At 37.6% G+C, this 26127-nt stretch overlaps 1 protein-coding gene across 12 annotated transcripts in view; it reads left to right on the top strand.

Annotated features, from left to right (window-relative positions):
* The window catches only part of SLC38A6 (solute carrier family 38 member 6), a 71374-nt gene extending 48628 nt beyond the window's left edge, over positions 1 to 22746 (top strand). For 7 of the 12 annotated variants that reach the window (XM_072761704.1, XM_072761702.1, XM_072761694.1 and 4 more), the window contains 8 exons: positions 1349 to 1414; positions 1637 to 1690; positions 3314 to 3393; positions 3933 to 4033; positions 9677 to 9801; positions 11358 to 11502; positions 11613 to 11707; positions 20814 to 22746. In XM_072761704.1, coding sequence (XP_072617805.1) covers positions 1349 to 1414; positions 1637 to 1690; positions 3314 to 3393; positions 3933 to 4033; positions 9677 to 9801; positions 11358 to 11502; positions 11613 to 11707; positions 20814 to 20972 — 825 coding nt within the window. In that variant the 3' untranslated portion in view covers positions 20973 to 22746. Of the gene's footprint in view, positions 1 to 1348; positions 1415 to 1636; positions 1691 to 3313; positions 3394 to 3932; positions 4034 to 9676; positions 9802 to 11357; positions 11503 to 11612; positions 11708 to 11881; positions 12706 to 20813 lie in introns of those variants that run through there. The other 5 variants (XM_072761701.1, XM_072761695.1, XM_072761699.1 and 2 more) reach the window with 1 other exon arrangement.
* Positions 22747 to 26127: the final 3381 nt, after the last annotated feature.

Consider the following 26127-nt stretch of genomic DNA (forward strand, 5'->3'; position numbering starts at 1 on the left):
GATAAAATAAATGAGCTAGCTTACACTCCGGCCTTGTCAGAGTACTTGGTGCACAAGTGCTCAGTGCACGGTTGCCACCTTGCCACACAGCTGTCAGTTGGGGAAGGGTGTGTGCTGCATCGAGCTCAAGGAAGGGCTGAAGAGAGAGACCAGTGGCAACCGGAGACTAGTGTCTGCCCTACCCCATCCTCATCCTTCTTTGAAAAGATACCAAAAAATATATGTGAAATTATTGCTTTTGATTTTTTTCCTCTTGGTAAACTGACCATTTGATTTTATTTCATGTTGCAAACTTACCTAGAAATATCAAAGCAACTGGCTCATTTTACCTTTTGTTTCTTTTTATTTTATCTTGGTGAGGGTTTTAATTAAGACTCCTTCTTTAGTTCACTCATTAGCTTAATTCTAAAAATCAACATTTTCCTTAGGTTTGTTTTATCACTATATAAAACTTGGTTTGAATTAGTTAAAATCTAAAACTAGATAAATACGGAATAGGAATAGTATTTACTTATTGGTCTCCTGCTAAGCACAAATGCTCTCTTTATTCTCCCTTGCCCTTGGGTCTCAGCTGGGAGCAAATATTTACAGAGTAAATAAAATGCTCTGAAACCACTGCAACAATGGTAATGTCAATAGGATTACAACTGTAGGTCTAGGAAAAGGATGGCCACCATTCAGAGTAAAATCCTGAGATCTTCTCATTGATTCTTTCGGAGAAATAACATTCCTTTGGATTGCTTTTAATTTTTAAAAAATTTCTTTTTACCAGCTGGAGTTCACCTGCTATGTGGTGTTATTCTTAGCCCGCTTTATCTACATTTACTAAAAGTAATACAAGTCTGAAAAAAGCCAGCAGGACATTACTTGTACAGCAGAAATCCCTGAACTCCTGCTTTGCATAAGTTCTCTATTTCTGCCTGTGGCCATTTCCCAAACTGCTATTAATATTTCTCTATCTGCTACTGATGCCAGGTCCACAAATAGTGTAGTCGTACACTATTGTCACTAAAAACATCATGTTCCCATTTTGAGTTGTATTTTTTTTTAATGCCTTGATACTTGTGGGGTTTTGAAAGTTGACATGAGAATACTCTCAATCTTAAATTGGGGAAAACCCCACTAAACAGAAATACAGCATCCCCTTCCCCACATCAAAATAGGTAACCGTGTTAAAGGATGACCCTTTCTAACTTGAAAAAAATAATATGAGCAAAGAATCTTCTATTAGCTATTATTTGGTATGGTGCTAGTTTAATTGAAAGAATGATTACCTGTTTGAAATCAATTTCTTGTCATGAATTTTATAAGAAATAATCTTGAGTGTGGATTCTCTCTATTCTTACAGATAATAATTAAAAAATGGTCCATTCCTTGTCCTCTGCCATTAATTTATGCAGAGCAGTACTTCCAGGTAATAGTTTATATTTTGTTTCTTTAAGCTAAAAAAATCACACTAATAATGATATTTTTTTCCTAATTATTGAGAAAGTAATGGCTATATTGCAGTTTGGAACTTTGTTGTGAAGTATTTTTATTTGAAAGCCTACTAATAATAAATACATCATTTTTGTTGATGTATTCTGGCTTTTAATGACTGTTGGTTTCTCTTTTTCCCCTCAATCCTCTTAAACAGATTTCAAATGCTACAGATGATTGTAAACCAAAGCTCTTTCATTTCTCCAAAGAGGTGTGTAAGTTATTAACAGATACTTTTGGTTGATTTTTCACATTTCAAGTTTTAAGAGATTTGTGTAACAGGGTCTCTTAGGTCTTTGTACCTGTAACTAATTAATTTTCATGAAAGTGCTAAGTATAGGGTTGCCTACCAGAAGAATAATATTATTTAACACAGGGTGGCCCATTATAAAACAGCCACCCTTTTTTTTTTTTTTTTTCTTTTGGCATGGCTTTAAATGGAGTCTGTTTTAAATGGGCCACTGCCTAAAAGAACAGATTTACCGAATGTCTGGTCTGGCCAATAAGGTCCTCTGTGGATACAGACTTCCTGTTGCTCTCTGGACTTGTAAAGCTAAATAGCCAATTATATCAAAAACTCCTCCCCTGTGAGTAGAACCTTGGTCTGTAGCTAAACAGCTCATCATTGGACTAGCAATTGAGTGCTGCTAATATATCTTCTGGCTGATATTACAAAGTTGAAATTTATGATGCTTGGAGCACAGACCAGAAGACCAAGTCTCCTTGCCATCTCTGAAAACCAGGATACTGGAAATGTCTGTAAGAGCCAGAGCATGGGCAGAGGAGACAGGAACTGTGATATGGATGATACCTACTTTACTGTTCTAGAAGAGTCCGAAGTCTTCCCTGTTGCCCCAAGTTTCTTCATCTATGCTTTTTGATTCTGTTGAAATCCAAGTCCCAGATACTAGAATCCCCTCCACTCTTGTACAACTCTATTATAGCATGTTAGTGTGCTAACTCCTTCATGTACCATTTTCCTTTTTATCCCCAGTTCCTCAATAAGAAATGTCTCTCTGGCTCCACAAGGGAGATTACCACATCTTTTACATGATAAAGGCTATCTGCCTTAACGATCTAGGTAGAGTAATTGACAAGCCAGGAAATTGAGCAATATATGAAAGAGAATTTGTGAATTAAACTGTCATTCCCTTAATCCAATGTCAGGAAGTGCTACAGCTTTCCTTCCTAGCTCCTTTCAGATATTTTAGAATGCATTATATCCCAAGATGGGTCTTCAGTCATCTGGAATTTTTGTTGAAGGGCGTAAAGTTGTTAGTTAGAAGAAATCTTTTTATAGTAGAAAAGAGAAAGTAAGTCGTCACCATCCATTCTATAAAGACAATATTTTCACTTAGATGGTAACTTCTGTTTGCTTTATAACTTCCTCTGGCTCTTAAGTATTCTAATTTTAAAAAACCACTTATATTTGTGTATTCAATGGATCTTTAAGAATTTGTCAGTCTAGAATATATCCTGTTCATTCCTATTGAAACAGACCCTAGTTAAAGATCTAAGATGTGATAAGTATTTTTAGTATTCCTTAGATTTAGTTGGGGATACTCCCAACATGTTATTGAAGCCATCTGAGAAATACTCTGGCTAGCACAGGCAGTCCAACTATCAAGTAAAACATTTGTTGGTGACCATACTTGTGTCTCTCTTTAAAACAAAACAAAACACCTTCATATTATAAAGAGATGATTCATGAAAGATGAAATAGACTTACCCAAATTGATTTTTTTTTTTTTGAAGACCTGAGTTTATTGTCAAATGAAGTAGTGGCTTCAATAGAATAGCACTTAATAATTTCATTTTTAAAATTCTTTTTCAGAGTGTTTATGCTATACCTACCATGGCTTTTTCATTTCTCTGCCATACCTCAATATTGCCAATATACTGTGAACTTCAAAGGTACCATAGAATCCTGAAATATTTTAAGTGTATTAAGTTTTTCTTTTTGCTTCTTAGACTTGCAGATTGAGTGACATTCTCCTTTGTGAATCCTTCTTTCCTATCACTGGATTCTAAGTGTTAGTTTATTTATTTATTTTTTAAAGATTTTATTTTTATAAAACTACCCAGTGTGGGGCTTGAACTCACAACGCCAAGATCTCATATGCTCTACCCACTGAGCCAGCCAGGTGTCCCTAAGTGTTAGTTTAAAACAAAACAACCAAGAGTTAGTTCCAACTTGAAAATGTTTCCTGGAAAAAAAAAAAACAAAAAAACAAAAAACAAAAAAAAATAATAATAAAAAAAAAAAAAAGAAAAAGAAAATGTTTCCTGGAAGCATAATCTTTGTGCAGTAATTTCAAATCATAAATTCTAGTATATAGTTATTAATAAAATAGGTCTTAATTAAGGAATCCTCTTGACTAGCTTGGGAGATATTTGTTTCTTTATGTATAATTCAGATCACAGTTTCTACTTTTGCCAATTTTGTTTTTTAGCCCTTCAAAGAAAAGAATGCAAAATGCAACTCATATAGCAATTGCTTTAAGTTTTCTCATTTATTTTATATCTGCACTCTTTGGATACCTCACTTTTTATGGTAAGTGTATTATTTAATTACCAATGACAAATCATTCTGTAGTTGATCTCATACCTAAATATGGACTTTGTTTCTGCCTTTCATTAATAAACTAATTTGTTTTGGCTTCTAGAATTCAGTGCAGTACTGTATAGTATTTTTATGGACCTTAAAAAGTTGATTTTCTTTCTTTTAAAAATGTATCAACTGGGCAGCCGTGGTGGCTCAGTGGTTTAGCGCCGCCTTCAGCCTAGGATGTGATCCCGGAGTCCTGGGATCCAGTCCCGCATCGGGCTCCCTGCATGGAGCCTGCTTCTCCCTCTGCCTTTGTCTCTGCCTCTGTGTGTGTGTGTGTCTCTCATGAATAAATAAATAAAATATTTTTTAAAAAATAATAAAATAAAAATAAAAATGTTTCAACTTCAAGATTAATAACTTCATATGAAAATTTTCTTAAACACCTAAGTAAAGCTTAGGGACATTGCTGTCTTTCCACAAGAAAAAATGTGCAATAATGATTTTATTTTTTAATTGAGAATTCCATATGTTAGACTCTAGTTGAGTTTGAGAGGTTGGGAGAATCAATCATCTTAATTGCAAAAGAACAAGTAAAAGGATTTATACTGGACTATAGTGGTACGCTTAGATATCAGAGATCTTTGACTTCAGACTTAAGTTGGCAGTGTACATTCTATGATGTACCATGACCTTTTCCCATAAATTTTGTGAAGGATTCTTTTAAATTCTTATAATAACAGTAAATTCTTGAATACACTTTTCAGCTTATGAGTGCTTTTATAGCAACTCTCCAAGTAAATGGCTTTTATTACTCTGGTGATATTTAGCTGTTAGGACTCTGATTTCATGGTTGATAGCCTTGTGCACATGTTTCAGGTTTTAGACATCCATGATTACCTCTAATGGCACTTTGCTTCTCTCTCAGAGTTTTTCCAAGTCTGACAAGTTTTTGGACAATGTTTTCTTGCACACCTACCTTTACTAAACCAGCTACCTTTCCTAATCTCAGTGGAAAGAGTATGGATTTTGAAATCCAACAGATATGGCACAAATAACTACTCTGTTCTAGCCAGCTATGTGACCTTGAACAGGATACTCACTTTGTAATCTCTTTGTCTCCTTATCTCTAACAGGGATAATTGTGTAGAGTTATATTGAGGAGGAAATTAGTTACATGTTAAATCAGCCTCTTATAAGTATCTGGCACATAGCAGTCTTTCACAAAGGAGAGCTACTGCTGGTGGTTACTATTATCATTATCATTGTAGTTATTTTATAATTTCAGTGATCAGTTTTTCAGCCCTTAATTTCTCACCATCTTTAATGAGATTAAGTCAAATATAGTAACTTTAGAGTATTATGTTATGAGTATGATCTTAGAGTTTTTAGTATATAAGAAAATTATAATCTCTGTACAGTCCTTTTCTTATCTCTATGGTATTTTAATAGCAATAAAGACGAGTCATTAATCTAAATCTGCTCTTGCATTTTATGCTGATGTAGGATAAGGGTAGTGGAACTCTGTGTACACCATCAGAAAAAGCATTATTTCCAACATGAGTATGGTACCCTACTGGATACACTACAAAGAAAATTAAGGCAGATGGTTAAGCTTTTTTCATCATCGCTAATGAAACAGGATTCTTGAACTACATAAGCTCTAATTTGGGTAGTTGGGTTTGTAAATTTTTGCAGATTTGAGCTCAGTAACACTTTTCTAGATCAGTCAGAGATAGCAGGTTTACTGTTGGGATTCAGCAAAAAAACTTAGTGGAACAGAATAGCTGTATATTTTTCTAAATTAAAATTGTTACCTGGCACAAATACTCAAATACTCTAGAGATCTTCAACATTGAGAAAAAGTCCAAAAAATAAACCTCCTCCTAATGGATAAATAGGTATCTGGAAGAAGCCTCAAATAGCCTGCCAGTCTCCAGGATAACTGAGGAATAGTTACATAATTTTTTTTTAAGATTTTATATATTTATTCATGAGAGTCACAGAGAGAGAGAGAGAGAGAGGCAAAGACACAGGCAGAGGGAGAAGCAGGCTCCATGCAGGGAGCCTGATGTGGGATTTGATCCCAGGACTCCAGGATCACACCCTAGGCCAAAGACAGGCACTAAACCACTGAGCCACCCAGGGATTCCCCGAATAGTTACATAAATTAACAGGAGATGCTGCATTAAATTCTAAAAAAGCTTAGATTGAAAGGAAAATGGAGGAAGGATGGATGCTAATACATTTATTGAGCTAACATTTACTCTGTAAGTGCCCAGTATTTTATATACATTGCTTAATTTCATCCTTACAACTCTACAAGGTATAGTTCACATAGGTTGAGGAGTTTGGCCAGCCAAATAACCTGTAGCTAGTGAATAACGAGTTAGAATTTGAATCCCAGTTCTGACTTTCTCCAAAGTTAATGTTTTTGTTACCGTGTTGCCTCCTCAGAAATTATGCTCTAGAACCCAGATTTCCTTCACCCCAAGTTTTTAATGAGCTTTTAAAAACCTGGCTCACTTAAGCTCCAGGAATATCTATATATCTTTACCTACCTTCCTACCTACTTCCCTGCCTGTATTCCTATCTTTTGTTATGTGAACACAGAGGCTGAACATTTTCATTATGTAAATGAAGTTTGCCCTACACAGGAATGGACCTTGTTTTCAGGTAAAGCTATTATGTTGTCTCTGACTTAATCCACTGCCAGTTCTTTAGAGTACCTACATTTTCTCTAATGGACAAGTAGGCATCTAAGAAAAAAAATCTCATCATTGGTGGGTAATAGATAAAAGAATGACATTAAAGTAATTCCTTCTCCAAAGACAAAAGAAGATTCAGATATTGATTTTCCTGTTTACATTAGCTTTTGAGAGGTTGTTAATTATAATTAAAGAACACCTTTTATGGTATATTTCTATCGAGATAATGGTAGCTCTCAGTCTTATGGAAAGAAATTGCTGACTGAGCAATCAAAAGGGTTAGTCCTGGTTAAGGCCTTCAACTTGTTTTGTAAATGAGCAACTGAAGCCCAAAGAAGCAAAATGACCTGTCACACATTTAGTGGCATATCTCCTCAATACTAATCCAGTGATCTTCCTACTACTCTTGGTTATCCTTATAAACTTCATATGGTTTGACATGTGTATGACACAGGATAGCCTCCTGACTTAATAGCATATATAACTTGCAGAGAACACCATCGGATCCTTACTGAGATTTGTAGAGATTTGTCTGAATTCAGAGAAATGTGTTGTACTCTATCCCTTACGTATGTTAAGGCTCAGCTAAAAACATAGAATTGACTGCCTCTGAAGTGTTTTCATCCTGGGAAAGTAGATATATAACAGATATTTTGAATTTGTAATAAATCTAGTTCTTCAGGTTTCTGGAGCTGCTTGGGATCCTTTTATCCACCGCTCCCAAGGCTTAGTTAATATCTAAATTTTGTCAGATTACAGGGACCTATAAGTATGTACCTAGATTAATAATATTGGCTCTTTACAGATGTTAAAGCATTATATGCTGAGGAAGAAAAAGTATTCCTTTGGGGAACCAGGCCAGTGCCCAAGTATTACATCATAACCAGACCATTTTTTAAAGTCTACAAAATTGTTAAGCAATAAGTGTTAATAGCTCATTTTCATGATTCAGAAAGTGGAAATAAAATAGTTTGCCATATTTTTTCAAAGGCTCACAAATATCTCATATTTGGAAATAGAATCCAGCTTTCCTGGCTCTTCTTAATCTCTTACTTAGTCCATTAGTCTCATGTAAAGTAGTTCTTTGGTATTTTAGAGAATTAGTTTCTCTCCCATTTCCGTTATCACCAGTCTAGTTCATTTCTCATTACCTCTCAGTGATTATGACAGTAACCCTCTAACTGTTCTGTTATGCATATCTTTTTCTTCCTGCTTAGTTCAGATCATAATACACTAATCTTTATAAGTCATTGCATCTCTGTGGCCCACCTCATAGGGTTTACCTATGAAGAGCTCTGCTACTGGCTCTTTAATGCACTTTCTGGGCATATCACCTACCACTCTCCGCTCTGTAGCACATCCCGCCTCAGCCACTGGAGCACTATTGGTCTCATTTTCTCAGATGCATATTCTCCTTGCTACTTTGGGGCTTCTTCTGCCTGGCTCTTCTTGCTCTGAGAGAAAATCTCTTTCCCCACACATACATTAACTTATTTAATGCTCTCAGTAACTCCACAGATCAAAATAGTATTGTCCCCATTTTACAGATGTAAGAACTGAGAGACTCTGAGAAGTTAATATACTAATAAGTGGAGGACTTTGAACATTCATCTGTGTAGTCCCAGATTTCAGGGCCTTCTACCTTCCTACTACTCACTAGATCATAATGACTCTCCCCAAGCCTCCCTGGATTTCCTCCTTGCTCATCCCAAAGTCATAATTCCCTTTCCCTATTGAGAATCACCCTAGCTCTTTGTTTAGAGCTACTCCTGCCACTTATGTGTGTATCTGCGTTTATACACTTTCTATTATATATATGTGTTCATCTTATTGCTCCTTTATGTTTTAAGATCCTTGAAAACAGATGTGTGTTTATTTCCTCCAAAGCATCTTTTCCAGAGCATTACTCTCAAATTTAAAAAGCAGCATTCTCTTTTAAATACAAACTAATCTGTCCCTGCAATCCAGGGTATGGACTGTTCTTAAGAACACTCACTCTTCATACCTCTCATCTGACCTGGGGTGCAGAAAACACTGTGAAACTGGAAGAACACCGTGGAGCAAAGCATGGTCAACATGTACACATTCTGTCACGGACTACTGTACTGGCTTGTGGAATAAGCCATTTCCCTACAACTACATTTTCTTATGAAAGGGGAATCTACAGATGAAATGTTGAGGAAGCAGACAGCATGCACAGAAGTATGAGATTCTAGAAAACATTGCAGTATTGAGGAAAAAGCATTGGCTTTGGCACCAAAAAATGTGGGCATGTATCTCAGCGACTCTTCCCCTTTGTGTTGTGTGACCTTGGCCATGTCAGTTAATACTTTTTAGCTTTACTACCTGTATGAATTGTTATCAGAAGGAAACACATGATACACTTTCAGTCATACATGTGAAAGCTCTTTTTTTTTAAGATCTTATGTATTTATTCATGAGCGACTCAGAGAGAGAAGCAGCGACACAGGCAGAGAAAGAAGCAGGCTCCATGCAGGGAGCCCGACGTGGGACTCGATCCTGTGACGTGGGATCATGCCCTGGACCGAAGGCAGGCACCCAACCGCTGAGCCACCCAGGCATCCCACATGTGAAAGCTCAAACATAAACATAAATGTTCAAAACAAACATAAATGTTCAAAACCTTCAGATTGTGGAAAAGTTCTGAAGAGATATTTATTTATATATATATTCATTGTCATAATTTTAAAAGTTCTGCCTGTGCTGATTTCTAGTGTAACTAAAAGAAAAGATTATAATTTTCAAAAAGATATTTAACTCTTGTCTCTGTTTCATAGGATAGGAAAAAGTAGAGATGGATATGGTACTGGGAATACAAAATTTGTTAAGATCTATTTGTACAAGAAAAATAATTCTGCTTTTATTGACATCTTAGTAGTTTATAATGTGACCCTTATTATTATTTTTTTTTAATTTACAGACAAAGTGGCGTCAGAATTACTACAAGGTTATAGCACATATTTGCCCCATGATGTTGTCCTCTTGACTGTGAAGTTATGCATACTATTTGCTGTGCTTTTGACAGTCCCTCTAATCCACTTCCCTGTAAGTATTCTTAAAGGGCTTGTTGCTTAATGTAGCAGCTCCCTAATATGGCAACACTAATTCTTTGCAGACTAGAAAGTTTGAATCACATCTAGTCTTGTATATCTTATTCATTTGTCAAGTAATTGATCAAAGACCTCATACTTGCCTATGGCCCCATGAAAGCACAAAAATAACAGCGAACCACTAAGCTAATTTGTGCTTTTTGAGATTTAGTTTAGATTTACGCTCTCCCACAACATTGTTTCCAATTTAGAGACTATGGTTCTTCTAAAGTTTTGGGTTCCTCCCCCCCTTTAATTCTGTATTCTGTTTTCAAAAGAATGTGCATGAAGAGGCAAAAGTCAAGTCAGCAAAACTAAGCTCCTTCTGGTTTATTGTAGATTTGTTTTCATATAGACATTCTAATTTAATCTTAGTCAAAATATTTTATGTGCTCTAAAATTATAATTAAGGGGCAGAACAGATCTTCATTTTGTATTTAGTTACCATATGTAAGAATCTTAAGAATTTCTGACAAAATGGAAACAGAGACTTTAGGTATGAATGGTTCCGCATGAATGTCTTGAATCCCTAAACAGTGAGTTCCCTAAGAACTGGGCCTTCAAGATTTTGGCCCCTCCGTGTGTGGAGAGTACTGGCAGGAGGGAAGAGCGGGGACACAAATACGAACATTGAACATGTGAGACTGCCTGCTGCTCGCCTTGGCAGTGTGAACTGTCATGGACTAGTTTTTATATTTACATACTATGAAACAGATAATATAAAATGAAATAGTAAATGATGTTTCTTTCCCATAGCATGATTTCTTTTTTTTTTTTTTTTAATTTTATTTATTTATTCATGAGAGACACAGAGAGAGAGAGAGAGGCAGAGACAGGCAGAAGGAGCAGCAGGCTCCATGCAGGGAGCCCGACGTGGGACTCGATCCCAGGTCTCCAGGATCAGGCCCTGGGCAGAAGGCAGCACTAAACCGCTGAGCCGGGATCCCTGGGTGGCGCAGCGGTTTAGCGCCTGCCTTTGGCCCAGGGCACGCAATCCTGGAGACCCGGGATCGAATCCCACGTCGGGCTCCCGGTGCATGGAGCCTGCTTCTCCCTCTGCCTATGTCTCTGCCTCTCTCTCTCTCTGTGACTATCATAAATAAAAAATAAAAAAAAAAATAAACCGCTGAGCCACCTGGGCTGCCCATGATTTCTTTTTCTACTTTGAACTTTTTGTTCTTCTATTTGTGAATTTAATGAAAATGATTCTCGGAGATTTCATCACAGTATTATTGTTGGTCATTTTGAAAATTATGCAACCTAAAGAAATTGAATACAAATGTTTCTTCATGAATTAAACCAAAATAATTTTTATGAAGTTCACACAGAAAGGTATATTTCTTAGTTTATGTGTCATAAGTACTTTATAATAATGGTTTATGCTATATTCCTAAATCTAAATGGTGTAGGGGCAAGATGTCATGGTTACTGTATTGTACCTGTGTTTCCCGAAACAAGTATTTTGGCTTTGACACTTCTTTGCTTAAATCTATTTCTTTTTCTGTTAAACAGGCAAGGAAAGCTTTAATGATGATGTTTTTCTCCAATTTTCCATTCTCATGGATTCGCCATTCTTTGATCACTCTAGCACTCAATATTATCATTGTTTTACTTGCATTATATGTTCCTGACATTAGGAATATATTTGGTGTAGTTGGTAAGTTTTCTGTTTCAAAAAATCCCATGTAACGAAATGGATAAAATTGTCATCCAGCCTCACATCTGAATCTGGTAATATCCTCTTTTTTTTCTTTCTCCCCCTCAAAGGTTCCAGTACATCAGCATGTTTGATTTTTGTGTTCCCAGGACTATTTTATCTTAAACTTAGCAGAGAGGATTTTCTCTCATGGAAAAAGCTTGGGGTAGGTTAATTTTGTTTATTTCTTTTAAGAATTCTATTTTAAGAAATAATTTGTCATTTTATAATTGAGTATTTTATCTACATTGAGAAAGTGTATTTTGAACTGTAATAGAGTTTATTGGAGAAGGTAGAGGTTTCAAATACTCTAATTATTCTTTATCTTTTTATTCCACAGGCTTTTGTTTTGCTCATCTTTGGAATTTTGGTTGGGAATTTTAGTTTAGCACTAATCATTTTTAATTGGATTAATAAATGAAGGAAATATTTTCTCGCTTCTTATGAAGAATAATTTACCTCTATATGCAAAAAAGGAATAATTATGGGAGGCATCTTGGATAAATCCCTTTTTATGTGGGTAAACATTTTTGTAAATATTAACAGAACAGAACAAAATGGAATAAGTAGGGGAAAGTGGGTTTATAGCAGTTTTAATTAAAATAAATTTAAAATGCTCTTCAATATAATCAGTCTTTCTGGGTTTTAAAAAAAATAATAGACTTTATTTTTAAGGGTAGATTTAATGTTTATAGAAATATTGAGCAGAATGTACAGGGTTCTTATATCTCCCCTCACTGCCAGCACACCCATAAGTCCCATATTATTGACTTCTTGCATTAGTGTGGTACATGTGTAATACTTGATAAGCCAGTATTGATACAATATTATTAACCAAAGTACAGCATTTACATAAGAGTTCACTGTTGATGCAAGCATTGACAACCACTGATCTTTTGACTTACTTCATAAAAACTATGAGCCTTTCCCTGTGAGCCTTTTCTAGAATGTCATATAGTTGGAATTGTATTATTTAACCTTTCAGGCTGGCTTCTTTCACTTAACAAAATGCAGTTAAGTTTCCTCCATGTATTTTCACATAGCTTATTTCTTTTTATCATTAAATAATACTCCATTGCTTGGATGTGCCAGTTTGTTTTTCCATTCACCTGTTGAAGGACCTCTTGATTGCTTTCAGAGTTATGAATAAAGCTGCTATCAACATTTGTGTGCAGGTTTTTGTGTGGATATAAGTTTCAGCTTATTTGGGTTGATACCAAAGGGCACAATTGCTGCATCATATGGTAAAAATATGTTTAATCTTACAAGAAACTGCCAAACTGCTTTCCAAACTGGCTGTAATATATTACATTCCTGACAGCAGTGAATGAGAGTTCCTGTTGTTCCATATCCTCGCCAGCATTTGGTGTTGTCAGTGGTTTGGATTCTTGCCATTCTAATGGGTGTATAGTTGTATCTCATTGTTGTTTCAATTTGCATTTCCCTAATGACATAATGATGTTGAGCATCTTCTTATATGCTTATTTGCCATCTGTATATTTTCTTTGGTGAGGTTCAGATCTTTCATCTTTTTTTTTTAAGTGGATTGTTTTCTCATTGTTGAGTTTTAAGCATTCTTTGTGTATTTTAGATACCAGTCCTTTATCAGATAATGTATTTTGCAAAGATTCTCTCCCCCAATCTGTGGCTTGCCTTTTCATTCTCTCAACAGTGTTTATGGCAGAGCAGAAGTTTTTAATGTTACTAAATATACTGGATCAATCTTTCACTTGTTTGTTTTTTAAGAAATCAGCATATTGAGTTTATATACAAAATTGAATGTTAGCTGTGGGATAATGTTGTCAACATTAATCACTAATAACAAAACTGCAGGATTATTTCATTTGGTATTTTGTTCTGTCTCCAAATTTTCTCTAAGAAACTTTTGTGATTTTCCTGTTGTTCATTATGAGATAGAGCTGTGATGATTGGCTGTGGATTTAGAAGTTCTTTGAGCTTTCTCATTTGTCACTAAAGCATGTGACTTTCTACTTGGCAAACAGAGACAAATACTGATGATTTATATCATATTTTGTGTGGAGGTTATAAATCATTGTTTCCCATTGATGTGGCTTATTTCTGATTGGAAACCAAAAGCTAGATCTCTCCTTTCCATGAGTGTTCTATGTAAAGGGCACCTTGTTAGCAGCCTACCAAAGCCAGGGTGTATCAGTAAAAAATGTAATTCTACCCCTGTGCGCATGTAAAGTAGGGAACTGCATGCAAAGTACAATTTGCATGCATGGAAATACACACTTTTGCAGGTGCCCCTTTGCTCCCCACTTAGAAAATGGGCTGCAAAATTGACAACTGAGCTTCTCTTTTGAATTAAGATATTTCTTTGGCAACTGGGATCAGTGTAGTATAATGGAAAAAGTCCAAGTTTGGGGGTTAGAAAGACTTAGATTCAAATCTCAGTGCGTTTAGGCAAAGTACTTAACCTCTCTAAGTCTCCACTTTCACGTATGTATTAAATGGAGTTAATACCAATTATACAGCATTGTGTTGAGAGGATTAAATGACCTCGTATAAATTAGGTGCAGGCCAAAATGGGCTCTTTTAATAGATAAGATATTTATCCCCTTTTCCCCATCCCTTCATCTAGACCAGTAAAATAGATTTGCTTTTAATCAGAGACATGGAATTTCTTCATCTTCCATCTTGCCCAGCTAATATGTTTAGATTCTTTCTCTAGCCTTCACTCACAGGGGAACTGGCCCCACGTGTACTCTTTGTAGTGTTTTCCCACAGTTCTGACCCAGCTGTACTCTTCTAATATCTTCCTGAAACTGGGCACTTAGCCTGGTCCCATGGGCACAGCCAGGCAGGGCTTCCCATGTGGCTTCAGGTCAGCCAGAGCCCATTAATCTGATAAGCTAACTCTTGTACCCCCTTTTCTGTTTATGAAATTATAGATCCAAATACAAATAGGTGTTCAGCTGCTTACATAAATCTAATTCCAGTAATACCAAAATAACCCTAAATCTGCAACAGATGCAAGGATACCCCCTGGGGCAAATGTTAAGTGTGATGACAGCTGGGCATCAGTTAATACATTTGTCACCTGCTCATGGGATAGGATCATGAGAGGTTTGGCAAAGGGACAAGTACCCTATTGAACACCCTGCACCAAACCTAGTTAATATCAAGAGAAAATATTTGTGGAAGTGGTTCTTTAAAATTATTATTTCACTTTAATATCCTGCCTAATCTAGTTGCCTGGTCAGAGTCGCAGCTTCCCCCAAGAGTTTGGAGGAAGCTAGTAAAATGGCAGGTAAGAGCAGTGCCCCCTTCACTAGGATTCCCAAAAACCCTTGTTCAAGTACTTGGCTGCATTTTTCCTGGGAAGTATAGGCCCTTGCATTATGGGCTTAATGTTCATAATTTATTAGGTAAGAACTATTTAAAGTAAAACTAAGTAAAGCACAAAATATATACTTTTCTAACATTTGGAGACTTGTTTGCTAAATTAAGAGACGAAGTGCTGAGAATATAAATTACTTTCGTATGTTGAGGGTGAATGTTTAAATTGTACCTTTTTTTTTTTAACAGAACGTTTACTCCTGAGCTTAGCATTTAAATGGTTAAAACAAGCCTTTGAAGTTAACACTCCATTAAGATGAATGGGGGTAATTCACACCTCTGCTGGTGCTGTATTATTTCAGTCTGGCTGTGGAGAAAACAAGACAGGAGTAGGTTGATTTACTATGTGAAGGCCCTTTAAACACCCAAGGTCTGGAAATCTTTGTGCTTTTTTTTTCCTCCTCTCCATCTAGAAACAGAATCTGAAGTTCAGCACAATCTAGGTATAGAGCTGAAATCTAGAAAGTACCATAGACTCTCTACTGTGGCAATTCCTAACTGGCATTTGATGGGTATTGGGTTACCAGATCAGCCCAACCTCTCTGAATTTGTTTGCTCCTGTGTTTCTTCTGCCAGGACACTGTTTAAATGTAAGGTTAGTACCCTGGTAAATTCACCAGCGGAAAAGCAGAAGCATACCATCCATTTTCAGGTAAACTTTACACATGCCTTTAAATGGATTATGAGCTAATCACCGGCCTTCATGTGCTTCTACTTTTTTTACCTTTCCAAAATCTCATGTTCTATATTTGCCTACATACAACACATTCATCTTTAAGAACTTTTTTCTTTTTCCGCTCTTTTGGGGGGACGATCCCTGAAGTGAACAGAGATCAGCTGGGAAAGATTGATTTCTTTCTCCATATGACCTTTGTACTGGGTACTATTTTGTATTTAAAATGTGTATTTCCCCTATTCGTGGAAGTGCCATAACCATTTGAGCCCAAAACGATTCATTTTGGAGCCTGAGAGTAAGGTTCTGTGGGGACAAATGAAAATGAGATGTGAATGAATTTGGAAGTTCTCTTTTTAAGGTAAACAGATTTTTCTCTTCTCCATTCTTGTCCTGTGTATTTGCAGGATCAGGTTACTAGATAATCTGTGGGTAGCTGGGTGTGGAGTCTCTAGCGCTGACATTGCCAGTTCAGCATATAGAGATGGAGAATAGATGCTAGAAACAAAAGGACTCAAACAATTAATTTTAATCTGATTTTCTTCTTGGCATGTTGACAGTACTCTGTGGCAATGTTAGAATTAGCCCTATTGAAAAAAGATTTTGTTTCCTGCTAATTACTCTGCCTAGATTTTATGAGTCATAATTTTGGGCCTTAGAACTTCTCAGAACCTTTTATAGTACTGAGAAATTTGCTTTTCTAATTTAAACGCACAATTTATTCATTTTTCTACCATTAGCCTCCTGTAGTCTCCTCATAATTAAGAGGGAAAAATAGGAAAACAAAATTTTGGTGAAGGATGAGTAAAGATATTGTGGATGTGGTTCTCTTGTAACAGTCAGAATTCTTTGTATTTCTTACTCTTCCCAAACAATCTGATCTGTGTTTTTACTGTCATCATGATCACTGTCCTAGTTTGTGACGCTGTCAATCAAGACGAGCAATTATAACCAGCAGGAAGACTCATCTTGGCTGGTGGCCAGGTGGCCAGGTGGGAGTGAGAGGTTTATTGGAGTATGGGACAAAGTAAATGCGCGGAGAGGGAAATTGAGTTGCTAGGGGAAAAAGAGACAAAAGACATGGTAATATGGGATGATGTAAGGAGAGAAGACTTGCAGAGAAATGTTTCTCACTTGTTTGAACGTATGTGTATGTTATATCCATCAGTGGACCAGTGTACAACACAAGCCTAGGGACTGGCTAATTCAAATTCACTGAGCAAATATTTACTGAGCACACAATATGTACTAGGAGTTGCACCTCATCCTAAAGTTGTGAAGTTAAATAAGACATCTGAATTTCTTGCCTGAAAAAAGCTCAGGTAAAACTTGGAATTTTCTGATTGAACCTTTTCAGATGGACTTGATTAGTGAAACTGTTTAACTCAAAGGAAGAAATATATATCTATATTTTCAGATATTTATATATAGGTAGACTTTTTTCTTTTAAAGATTCTGGAGTCATACTTACCTGTGTTCAGATCCCAGTTCTACCGCGTTTTGTCTAATTTTGGACAAGCTTCTTGAATTCTCTGAAGACCTTCATGTTTAAAGACTAAGTTTTCTCTCAGCCAGAGGAAATACGCCTTGTTTCTTCAAGTTAGATTGCATGATCTTTGGGGAAAGTTCTAGTACACTTGAATTGGGCACTGAATTGAATATATGTGATTTTGACTGTTCCTCAAATCACACATCTCTTCTCCCTTCTCTGTTTCAGCCACCTATTCAGTAGCCAGATCAGAAAATAGTATTCTAGAAATAATCCTGATCAGTGCAGTTTATTTTCACTACTGATATATTCAAATACCCCAGAAGAATTTACATCAGCTTTTCCACAATGACAATACACTTTAGGCTCATAAAGTATGTGGTCACTAAAAGCTCCAGGTGTCTCTTATGTGAACTGCCAGATTTCTAGGTCTTGTACTTGATTTTAATTTTTTTTAAGTTTGAAGGAATATATATTATATATATATACATATATATAGACATATTCATAACATACACACACATTATCTATATATGTTAAATTTTGTCTTGTTAACTTTAGCTCATCCTTCCAGCAGTTGAGATCTTTTTTTGAGTTTTGATTCCAATGCATCATTATTCCCTGCTTTTTTGACATCCCTCATTATCCTGCCAGCAGCCCACCACTAGAGACTTTTCTTCCATGTTGTTATGAATCTCTTCTTTGGGTAAAGTTGTCCCGGTCCTGTAATGTCATCTAACCTGTATTTCTTCAGTCCTTCTGGAAGTGTCTCTCAAGTCAGTAGGTACAACCTAGATTCTCATCTATTTCCGGTATTTCTAGTTTCCTGGGATATTTCTGCTTGGATGCTGCACAGTTACTTAAACTCAACATATTCTAATCTATCCTCCCAGCTAGTTTTCTTGCTTCCATTCCTGCCACCTGCAATCCATTTTCACACTGCGGCCAAAGTAGTTGTTTAAAAATGTAAATCAGATCATGTCACTGCTCTGCTTAATTTCCTCCAAGGGCCTCTCATCTCGTTGAGAATGAAATTTGTGTCATGGCCTACAAGACTGTGTTTGGTCTACACCTGCTTATTTCTCTGACCTCGTCTCATATCTGTCTTTCACTCTTCTCTAGCCAGACAGCCTTTCTGTTCCTTGAACACATGAAGCTTGTTCCCACATGCTTACTGTTTTTCCTAGTTAGAATGCTTACTATTTTTCCTAGTTAGAACATTCTCTTCAAAGACCTTTGCAAGCCTGGCTCCTCATCATTCGAGCCGCATCTCAAGTATAACTGGCTCAGAGAGGTCTTCCCTGATCCCTTTTGGAAACAAGCAGCCCCCAGCATGCAGTCATGCTTTATAGCCGCCCTGTTGTACACGTCATTACTGGGAGTCTTATTTGTTGTCTATGTACATTAGACTGCAAGCTTGTTAAGAACTGGGACTTGGCTGTCTTGTGCATCACTGAATTCTTAGAGCTTAGTATGGTACTCGGTACTTGGGAGTGACTTAATATTTGTTAAATGAGGGACGCCTGTGTGGCTCAGTGGTTGAGCGTCTGCCTTCAGCCCAGGGCGTGATCCTGGAATTCCAGGATCAAGTCCCACATTGGGCTCCCTGCATGGAGCCTGCTTCTCCCTCTGCCTATGTCTGCCTCTCTCTGTGTGTCGCTCATGAATAAATAAATAAAGTCTTTAAAAAAAATTGTTAAATGAATGCATAAATCTAACAGACCATATATCTTTTCACTCTTTACCTCTAGTCTGTTACCACATCAGTTCTTCCTTGGAAATGTCTCCTAGATTTGCTTTTATCCTATCCCCAACCTCCCGCCTGTACCTGAATCTTAGCCTTTATCCCTTTGTGACTGGATTACTACAGTTATTTGCAACCCATGCTGTTCTTTAGAATCACTTGGGGAGCCTTCAAAAATGACAATGTTCAAGATCTACCCCGAACCCAGAATCTCTGGTGGCTGAGACTCAAGTTTCAATATATATTTTAAAGCTTCCCAGGTGATTATAATGGGCACCTGCTGGATTCCTTCATCAGCCTTCTAACAGCTGTCTGTCTTTTAATTCATTTTGTCTGTTGTGTCCATTGATCTCCTTGGAATCCTGCTTTCATAATGACTTCCCTGCTCAAGAGCCTGCAGTGGCTCCCTACTGCCCACCACATTAATCCTGCCTTCCCCTGTGTCATCTCCTAAACTGTATTTCATCCTTTTCTCTCTTTTCTACAGTCTATAATACACTGAAACCATCTCACTGCCCGGTGCTTGATTTGCCTTTCATTACTCTGCTTCTCTGTGTTTACTTCCACTCTCCTACTATCCTCTCCCCACTCTGACTTCTACATACACACCTGGCCTATCATTATTACTCCCTTCTACCTATCCAGACATTTCCAATTCCTCAAGGCCCAGCTTAAATTCCTCCTTGGAAATACTTCATTCTCCACTCCAACTTATCTCTTAGTATATAGATAATTCTTCTGGTATGTGTCATTAAATACCTTAGGTTTCTTGTTTTTTAAAAATTGCTTTGTGTTATAATTTTTTGGTTGGTAACATTCAAATTTAATTGGTACAAATTCATAAGTCACAAAATTGCCGCCCTGTCATTATCTGCCCCAATCATCCAGTTTTCCTCCTTGGAAGCAACAACTCCTACAACTTTCTATATCTTTGCAAAATATATCTTAAGCCTAGCTAACTATATATTTATACAGAACACATACACACACACAAATGTTGGCATACTATATGTAGTCCTGTGCATCTTGATGTCTTTTTACTTAGAGATAGATATTTAAGCATATGTATAATTTCAGTTGTAAAAAAACCCCACAGAACAGGAAATCTGCTTCTTAATAAACCTTTAAGTTTACAATATATTGTTAATTATATGTACATTGTTATACATATAGTAGATCTATAGAACTTTTTCATCTTGCCTGACTAAAACTCTGTGTCCATAGAACAATAGCTCCTCATTTCCCCTCTTCCCAGCCCTGACAACCATCATTTTACTTTTTGCTTATATGAGTTTGACTGCTTTAGTAGATCATGCAGTATTAGTTCTTTTGTGACTGGCTGTTTCACTTATGAAGTTTCATTCATATTGTAGCATATGGCAGGATTTTCTTCTAGGGCTGCGTAATACTCCGTTATATGTATATACCACAATTTCTTCATCCGTTCATCTGTGTGTGGACATTTAAATTGCTCCATCTCTTGGCTATTGTGGATAATGCTATAACAGACATGGTAGTACAAATATCTCACTCAATTCTTTTGTATAAATATGTTGAAGTGCAATTGCTGGATCATAGGTAAATTCTATTTTTAATTCTTTGAGGAACCTCCAAATAGTTTTCTGTAGTGGCTGCACTGTTTTACATTCCCACCAATAGTGCATGAGGGTTCCAATTTCTCCACATTCTCACTAGCATTTGTTGTTTTCTGATTTTTTTATAATGATCATCCTAACAGGTGTGAAGTGATATCTCATTATGGTTTTGATTTGCATTTCCTTAACAGTGACATTGAGCATCTTGGCTATTTGTATTTCTTTGGAGAAAGGTCTATTCAAGTCCTTTGCCCATATTAAATAGAGTTATTTCCTTTTTTTGTTACTAAGTTGTAGGAGTTCTTATATATTTTAGACATTAACTCATAAGATAAGATATATTGTTTGCGAATATTTATCCCATTTGCAGGTTGACTTTTTATCTTGATTGTTTCCTTTCTTACGCAGAAGCTTTTACCTCAGTTTTTTTTAAGAAAGGGGAGATGTTATGAGAATGAGTTGGCAGGAGAAGAGGAAGTTGAAGAAATATCTACAGCCCTTTTTGTAAAAAAGAACATGGATCTAGTGATTGAGGAGAATCCGAGGGAAAGAGACAGTGAATGCTAAGCCTGTGGTGGGAGTCTGGAGCCTGTGAGTGAAAGTGGCCAAAGGGTGTTTTATGAACAGAAATGTCTAATATTCAGCTTTAATTTGCCTGCCTGTGTCTTCCAAAACCAATAAAAATGATACACAAAAATGCCTTATGTGCGCTGCATTGTGTGTATGCAAACTCTTCCCTGGAGCCACATGGGACAGAACAAGAATAATAGCATCTGTGCTAGCCAGACGATCAGGACTCTCAGAAAAGTGGACTTCAAAGCCAGCAATGACCGGAAAAAATGCAAGCCACTGCTTCTTCCCAGAGTGCTGGGGATATCAGAAGGGCTGTGAGGCCATCCCCCTGTGAAGCTGTGATTGAACCAACTAGGCTTCGCTCCCAAAACAAGGCCACTTCAGATGCCATCTCAGGAGCACCGCAGTGTCATTTCGTTGACTTAACTTCACTCATGATTAGTCTGCAGTTCATTAGAGAAATGCCTCTCTTTTAAAGACAAAAGACCAAACCTTCAAAGTGGATCTCCAGGGTTGGGGCAGCTCTATGCTCTAACACTTCCCCTTAGAGTCATCTCCCTGGGTTCTCTAGAACCGAACATGGTAGTTCAGAGATGGTCTCTCAGAACTTGCCTTCTATCAACCTGAGGTGTTTTGTGTTTGGGATCAGAGCCCCTTGACCAGACTTCTTGTTGGATGGTAAAAATAGGAATCAAAGGGAGTGAGACCCCTAGGGAAGGGCACTCCCATGAGAAGAGAGTGAAGACCATTATTGTAGTTCCCTGGTTTCTCTTACTCAGTTCTCTGTTTATATCTGAGAGTTTGATATTTTAAGTGAATGGGAGATCATAAGTCTCATAAAATAATATACCTATCATGAGTAAGCCCTTGTGTATATGGACCAGGCACCAGGCCAAGCACATGATCACGTGTCATCTGAAATAGGTACAGTTATATTCCCCTACTTAATAGATTAGAAATTAAAGTTTAGAGGAGGGCAGCCTGGGTGGCTCAGCGATTTAGCGCCACCTTCAGCCCAGGGCCTGATCCTGGAGACCCGGGATCGAGTCCCACATCAGACTCCCTGCATAGAGCCTGCTTCTCCCTCTGCCTGTGTCTCTGCCTCTCTCTCTTTGTGTGTTTCTCATAAATAAATAAAATCTTTAAAAATAAATAAACAAATAAGTAAAGTTTAGAGGAGTTAGGAAGTTAAATGACTTGCCCAAGGTCACACATCCAGAATGTAAACTTAGGTTTTTGTGTGCTTAGCTATGGTGCTAATGGTTAAATATATCTAGCTGTTGGAGTTTTTCCCATGAAAAGGTTCTGCTCATGGTAGATACATAGTCAACACCAACTGTATGGAAGGCTGCTTTATTCACTTAAATATTGCTCCTGACATCATTTGGGCCCACTCTTTGTTCTCTGAGTCATGGCCTGTTGCCATAGCATTATTTTTTTTGTTAAGTATTTCAGAGGAAATTCTCTGCAAAAGAAAGGTATGTGGGCTTTTGGTAGAGCAGAATGTTTTCCAATGTTTGTCAGTCAGACATTGTGAAAACTTGGACCCCTTGAAAAACAGTGTTAGAAATCCTGAAATCCGGGTTCCCTGGGTGGCTCTGTGGTTGAGCATTTTGCCTTTGGCTCAGGTCGGGATCCCAGGGGTCCTGGGATAGAGTCCCACATCAGGCTCCCCACGAGGAGCCTACTTCTCCCTCTGCCTATGTCTCTGCCTCTCTCTTTGTGTCTCTCATGAGTAAATAAATAAAATCTTAAAGAAATCCTGAAATCCTGTGTTCTATGACTTTCTACAAATACAATTTTTAAATATCCAAATACAGCTCAGACCATCAACAGACTGATTCAGTGTTTTCTGGACTTTGGATTTCTTCTGGATCCTTAGGCCTTCAAAATAAATTTTGGGGATAGTCATAAGACTGCCAACCTTTTATTTTGCAAATCGATCAAGGGCATTAAGAAAAAAATTGCCACCTATCATTACTATCCTTTAATATAAAAAGTAGGGAAAGACATATAGCATAAAAATAGAATACAGTTCCTTAAATTCAATAGGCCTATATTTGTTAAAAACTTGCCATGTAGTCTCCCCTCACCCGACTTATTTTTAGTTGGCTTTCTCCCCAGTAATTGCTGATCCTAAATTTTGGAAGGTAAAAATATCTAAATAATACCTGGTTTACAAATTTACAAAATTTGGCCAAAGTTTCAGTATTTAGAAAAAATATCATTTCTACTCTAAAACCTCATAGGTTTATATGTTATATCGAGAGTCAATCAGTAATGATTATACCATGATGATATTTATATTTCACAAGGAATCAAAATACTTGGATACTCTCCATGCCTTTGTCTAAAGATTTGTCATTCATATGCATTTAAATAAATTCTTTGCTTTCACTCATCCAAACTAGTTCTCAACTTATTAGCTAACCAGACTAAATAAATAGAGTTGCATTCGTTTTAATGTCAATGTAAAAATGGTTTTCCCAGATTTTTTCTTTTCAATCAAATCCCCCCAAAAGCTGTCTAATCACTCCCAGACTCAGTTACTTAAACATTTCACAATGTTGTCACTTCTATAGTAAAACAAAAAGAAACTTACTTTCAGTAAGTCAGAGAGCCATACTCTAGCAACTTAGAACTTTATTCGGATGAGAGAAAATTCTTAAACTCCATTTCCAACCTCATTTGCAAATGGGTGATTTTGTCACATAGGTACACGGCATCATTCAGTACATGTAGTAATTGTCCTTCAGTTGGTAAATCACTCCCAGAGCTTACAATCCAATAGAGGCAAGCTGTATACAATAACTAGATTATAATATCCTGAAGGACAGGGTTTGGCTTTAGTGCATGCCATGTGCATGCTAAACATCAGTGTACACTTGTTAAAAGAATGACATAGCTTGGTGAGGGGACATTAGAAGCTCTGCTGGACAAGTTTATAGGAATGGAGGCTCATGGCCTTCTTGGTGAATGGGAAAGATTCTGTAGAGGAAGTAACAGCTGAGTAAAACTGCAGGACAACCAAAGTAGAGATGAAAATGGGAGGAATGCATTTCCACTTGAAAATAAATGCCTAAAAAAATGAAAGGTATATTTTAGAAATGACAAAAATTTTGCCAGGAGTAAAGATGTAATGAACAGTTTGAGAAAGCTGAAGGGTAGGATCCTAGTTGTAGAGAATTTTGGAAGCCAGGCTGAATTCGGACTTCATTTTTTTAGAGTGAGCACGCATGCATGTGAACAGCAGGGGAGAGGCAGAGGGAGAGAGAGAATCTTAAGCAGACTCTATGCCCAGCACAGAGCCTGATTGGGGCTCTATCTTGAGACCCCCAGATCATGACCTGAGCCCAAATCAAAAGTTGGATGCTTAACTGTCTGAGCTACCCAGGCACCCCTGAGTTTGGACTTTAAATCAAACAAAAGGTAGAGTCTTGGTTGAAGGCCTTTGAATAAGACATGTCCCAAAATGGTGATAGAAAAATATCCATTGCCTCTTTGCATTGACTGTTCCTATCATCATCTTCCAAAAGGTATATATATATAAAAAAAAAAAAGCACTTGAAGCCCTCAATGTCTGGTGATCTAAAAATCACAATTTGTTCCAAAGTCTTAGCTCTAGGGGGCATGAGGAACTTTCCTGGAGTTGTGGGAAATTGCTCATGCCCTCAGATCCCCTGAAGGCCCCTGGCGTCTTCAGGGGCTCCCCATGAGTCCTGCCTCTGCACTTTTGCACAGCCATTCATGCTGTGTTCTTGTTCCTTTGAAGTTCCTCCTCCTCAAAACTCAACTCAATACTTGCCTCTTCTGGAAGGACTTCTAAGATGATGACATCGTGAAACTATTCCATTATGCGGGAAACCCATCCATAACATCTTGGTGCTACATTTATTTTCTTTACATTATGAAATATACAACTTCTTATATGTTTACATCTAGTCACAACTCTACTAGGCTTTAGGAAAGACCCTGTATATCCTCTGTCCAGGACCCGTCTCCCATCCCCACCTAACCTCACAGGACAGTGCGGTGCACTTGGTGAGTAGTTGGTGGTTTAAGAAGTTGCCCTGAACAACACAGGATTTCTTTGGACCTGAAGACCTGTAGAGACTGGAGTGTGGGTTTTCACCTCTCTTTGGCTCCAGCTTCTTTTCACTAGCATGTATAGAATTTCTAGAACAGCCCCACCAAGACACCAATTACTTCATAAGCCTTCTTTCTATCCTCAGTGCCTCCAGTTTCTAGCGATGATAGGAATGCAGGCTGGTAACACAGTCACGCTCTTAATCACCTGGGATCAGGCCCCACAAACAGTAAGCATTAAAAAAAAAAAAAACCCAAACGCTTTTAATTGTATCCAGGTTTAATTTCTTTCCAACTTACTTTTACCCTGCTTCATTCACTCTCTCAGGCCTATGGCTAACAACGGTAGGTCACATACACACCTCCTAATTCCATCCCTCCAAATTTTGTGTAGTGATCTCTAGAGCCTGTTTGTCATGTAACCTGCTGTGGGGAGAGGCCCAGCTGAGGGAATTCGTGAAGCCAGATGGACAAAGGCACACTTCTATCTCCAGGTTCCAGCCTAGTAGAAACCATAGCACCTGAGGATTTGGAGCTGGCCCTCTTCCTTGGAACTTGTGCCCTCCAGAAATGTATTTTAGGCTGCCTGTCCCCGCAGGCATCCATTCTGACTGTCACCAACTGCTGCTTCAGACTGAGCTTCGGAGTCCTACCTCAGGGATGCAAATCAAAATAGCTCAGACTCAAGCCTGGGAATCAAGTCAGAATGGATTGATTTGCATGGAGGAGCTTTGTCACTGAGTGAAGCCAGCCAAATTCCCCCGCTCCCAGCCCTCCGGAAATAAGCTTTACAGGGCCTGGGGGCCTGGGCCCAACAGGGTGGGCGTGATTTGAATATTCACTGCCACAGCTGCTGCACCCCAGCCCGGCACTGGTCACTGCCATCCGTTTCGCTTCATTTTACTGCCTCAGAATCCCCCTGTGCATGTTAGTGGTTAATACAGCAGCCAGGAGACGCCAGACAGCTCTCGGCACCTGGTTCAAATTTAAGGCTCATTTACACATGATGTCACACACGCATTGTCAGCGCAAGGGAGGTCAGGATGGTTCATTTTGGGAAGGT

The sequence above is a fragment of the Vulpes vulpes genome, chromosome 6 (genome assembly GCF_048418805.1).
Source record: "Vulpes vulpes isolate BD-2025 chromosome 6, VulVul3, whole genome shotgun sequence".
Lineage (NCBI taxonomy): Eukaryota > Metazoa > Chordata > Mammalia > Carnivora > Canidae > Vulpes > Vulpes vulpes.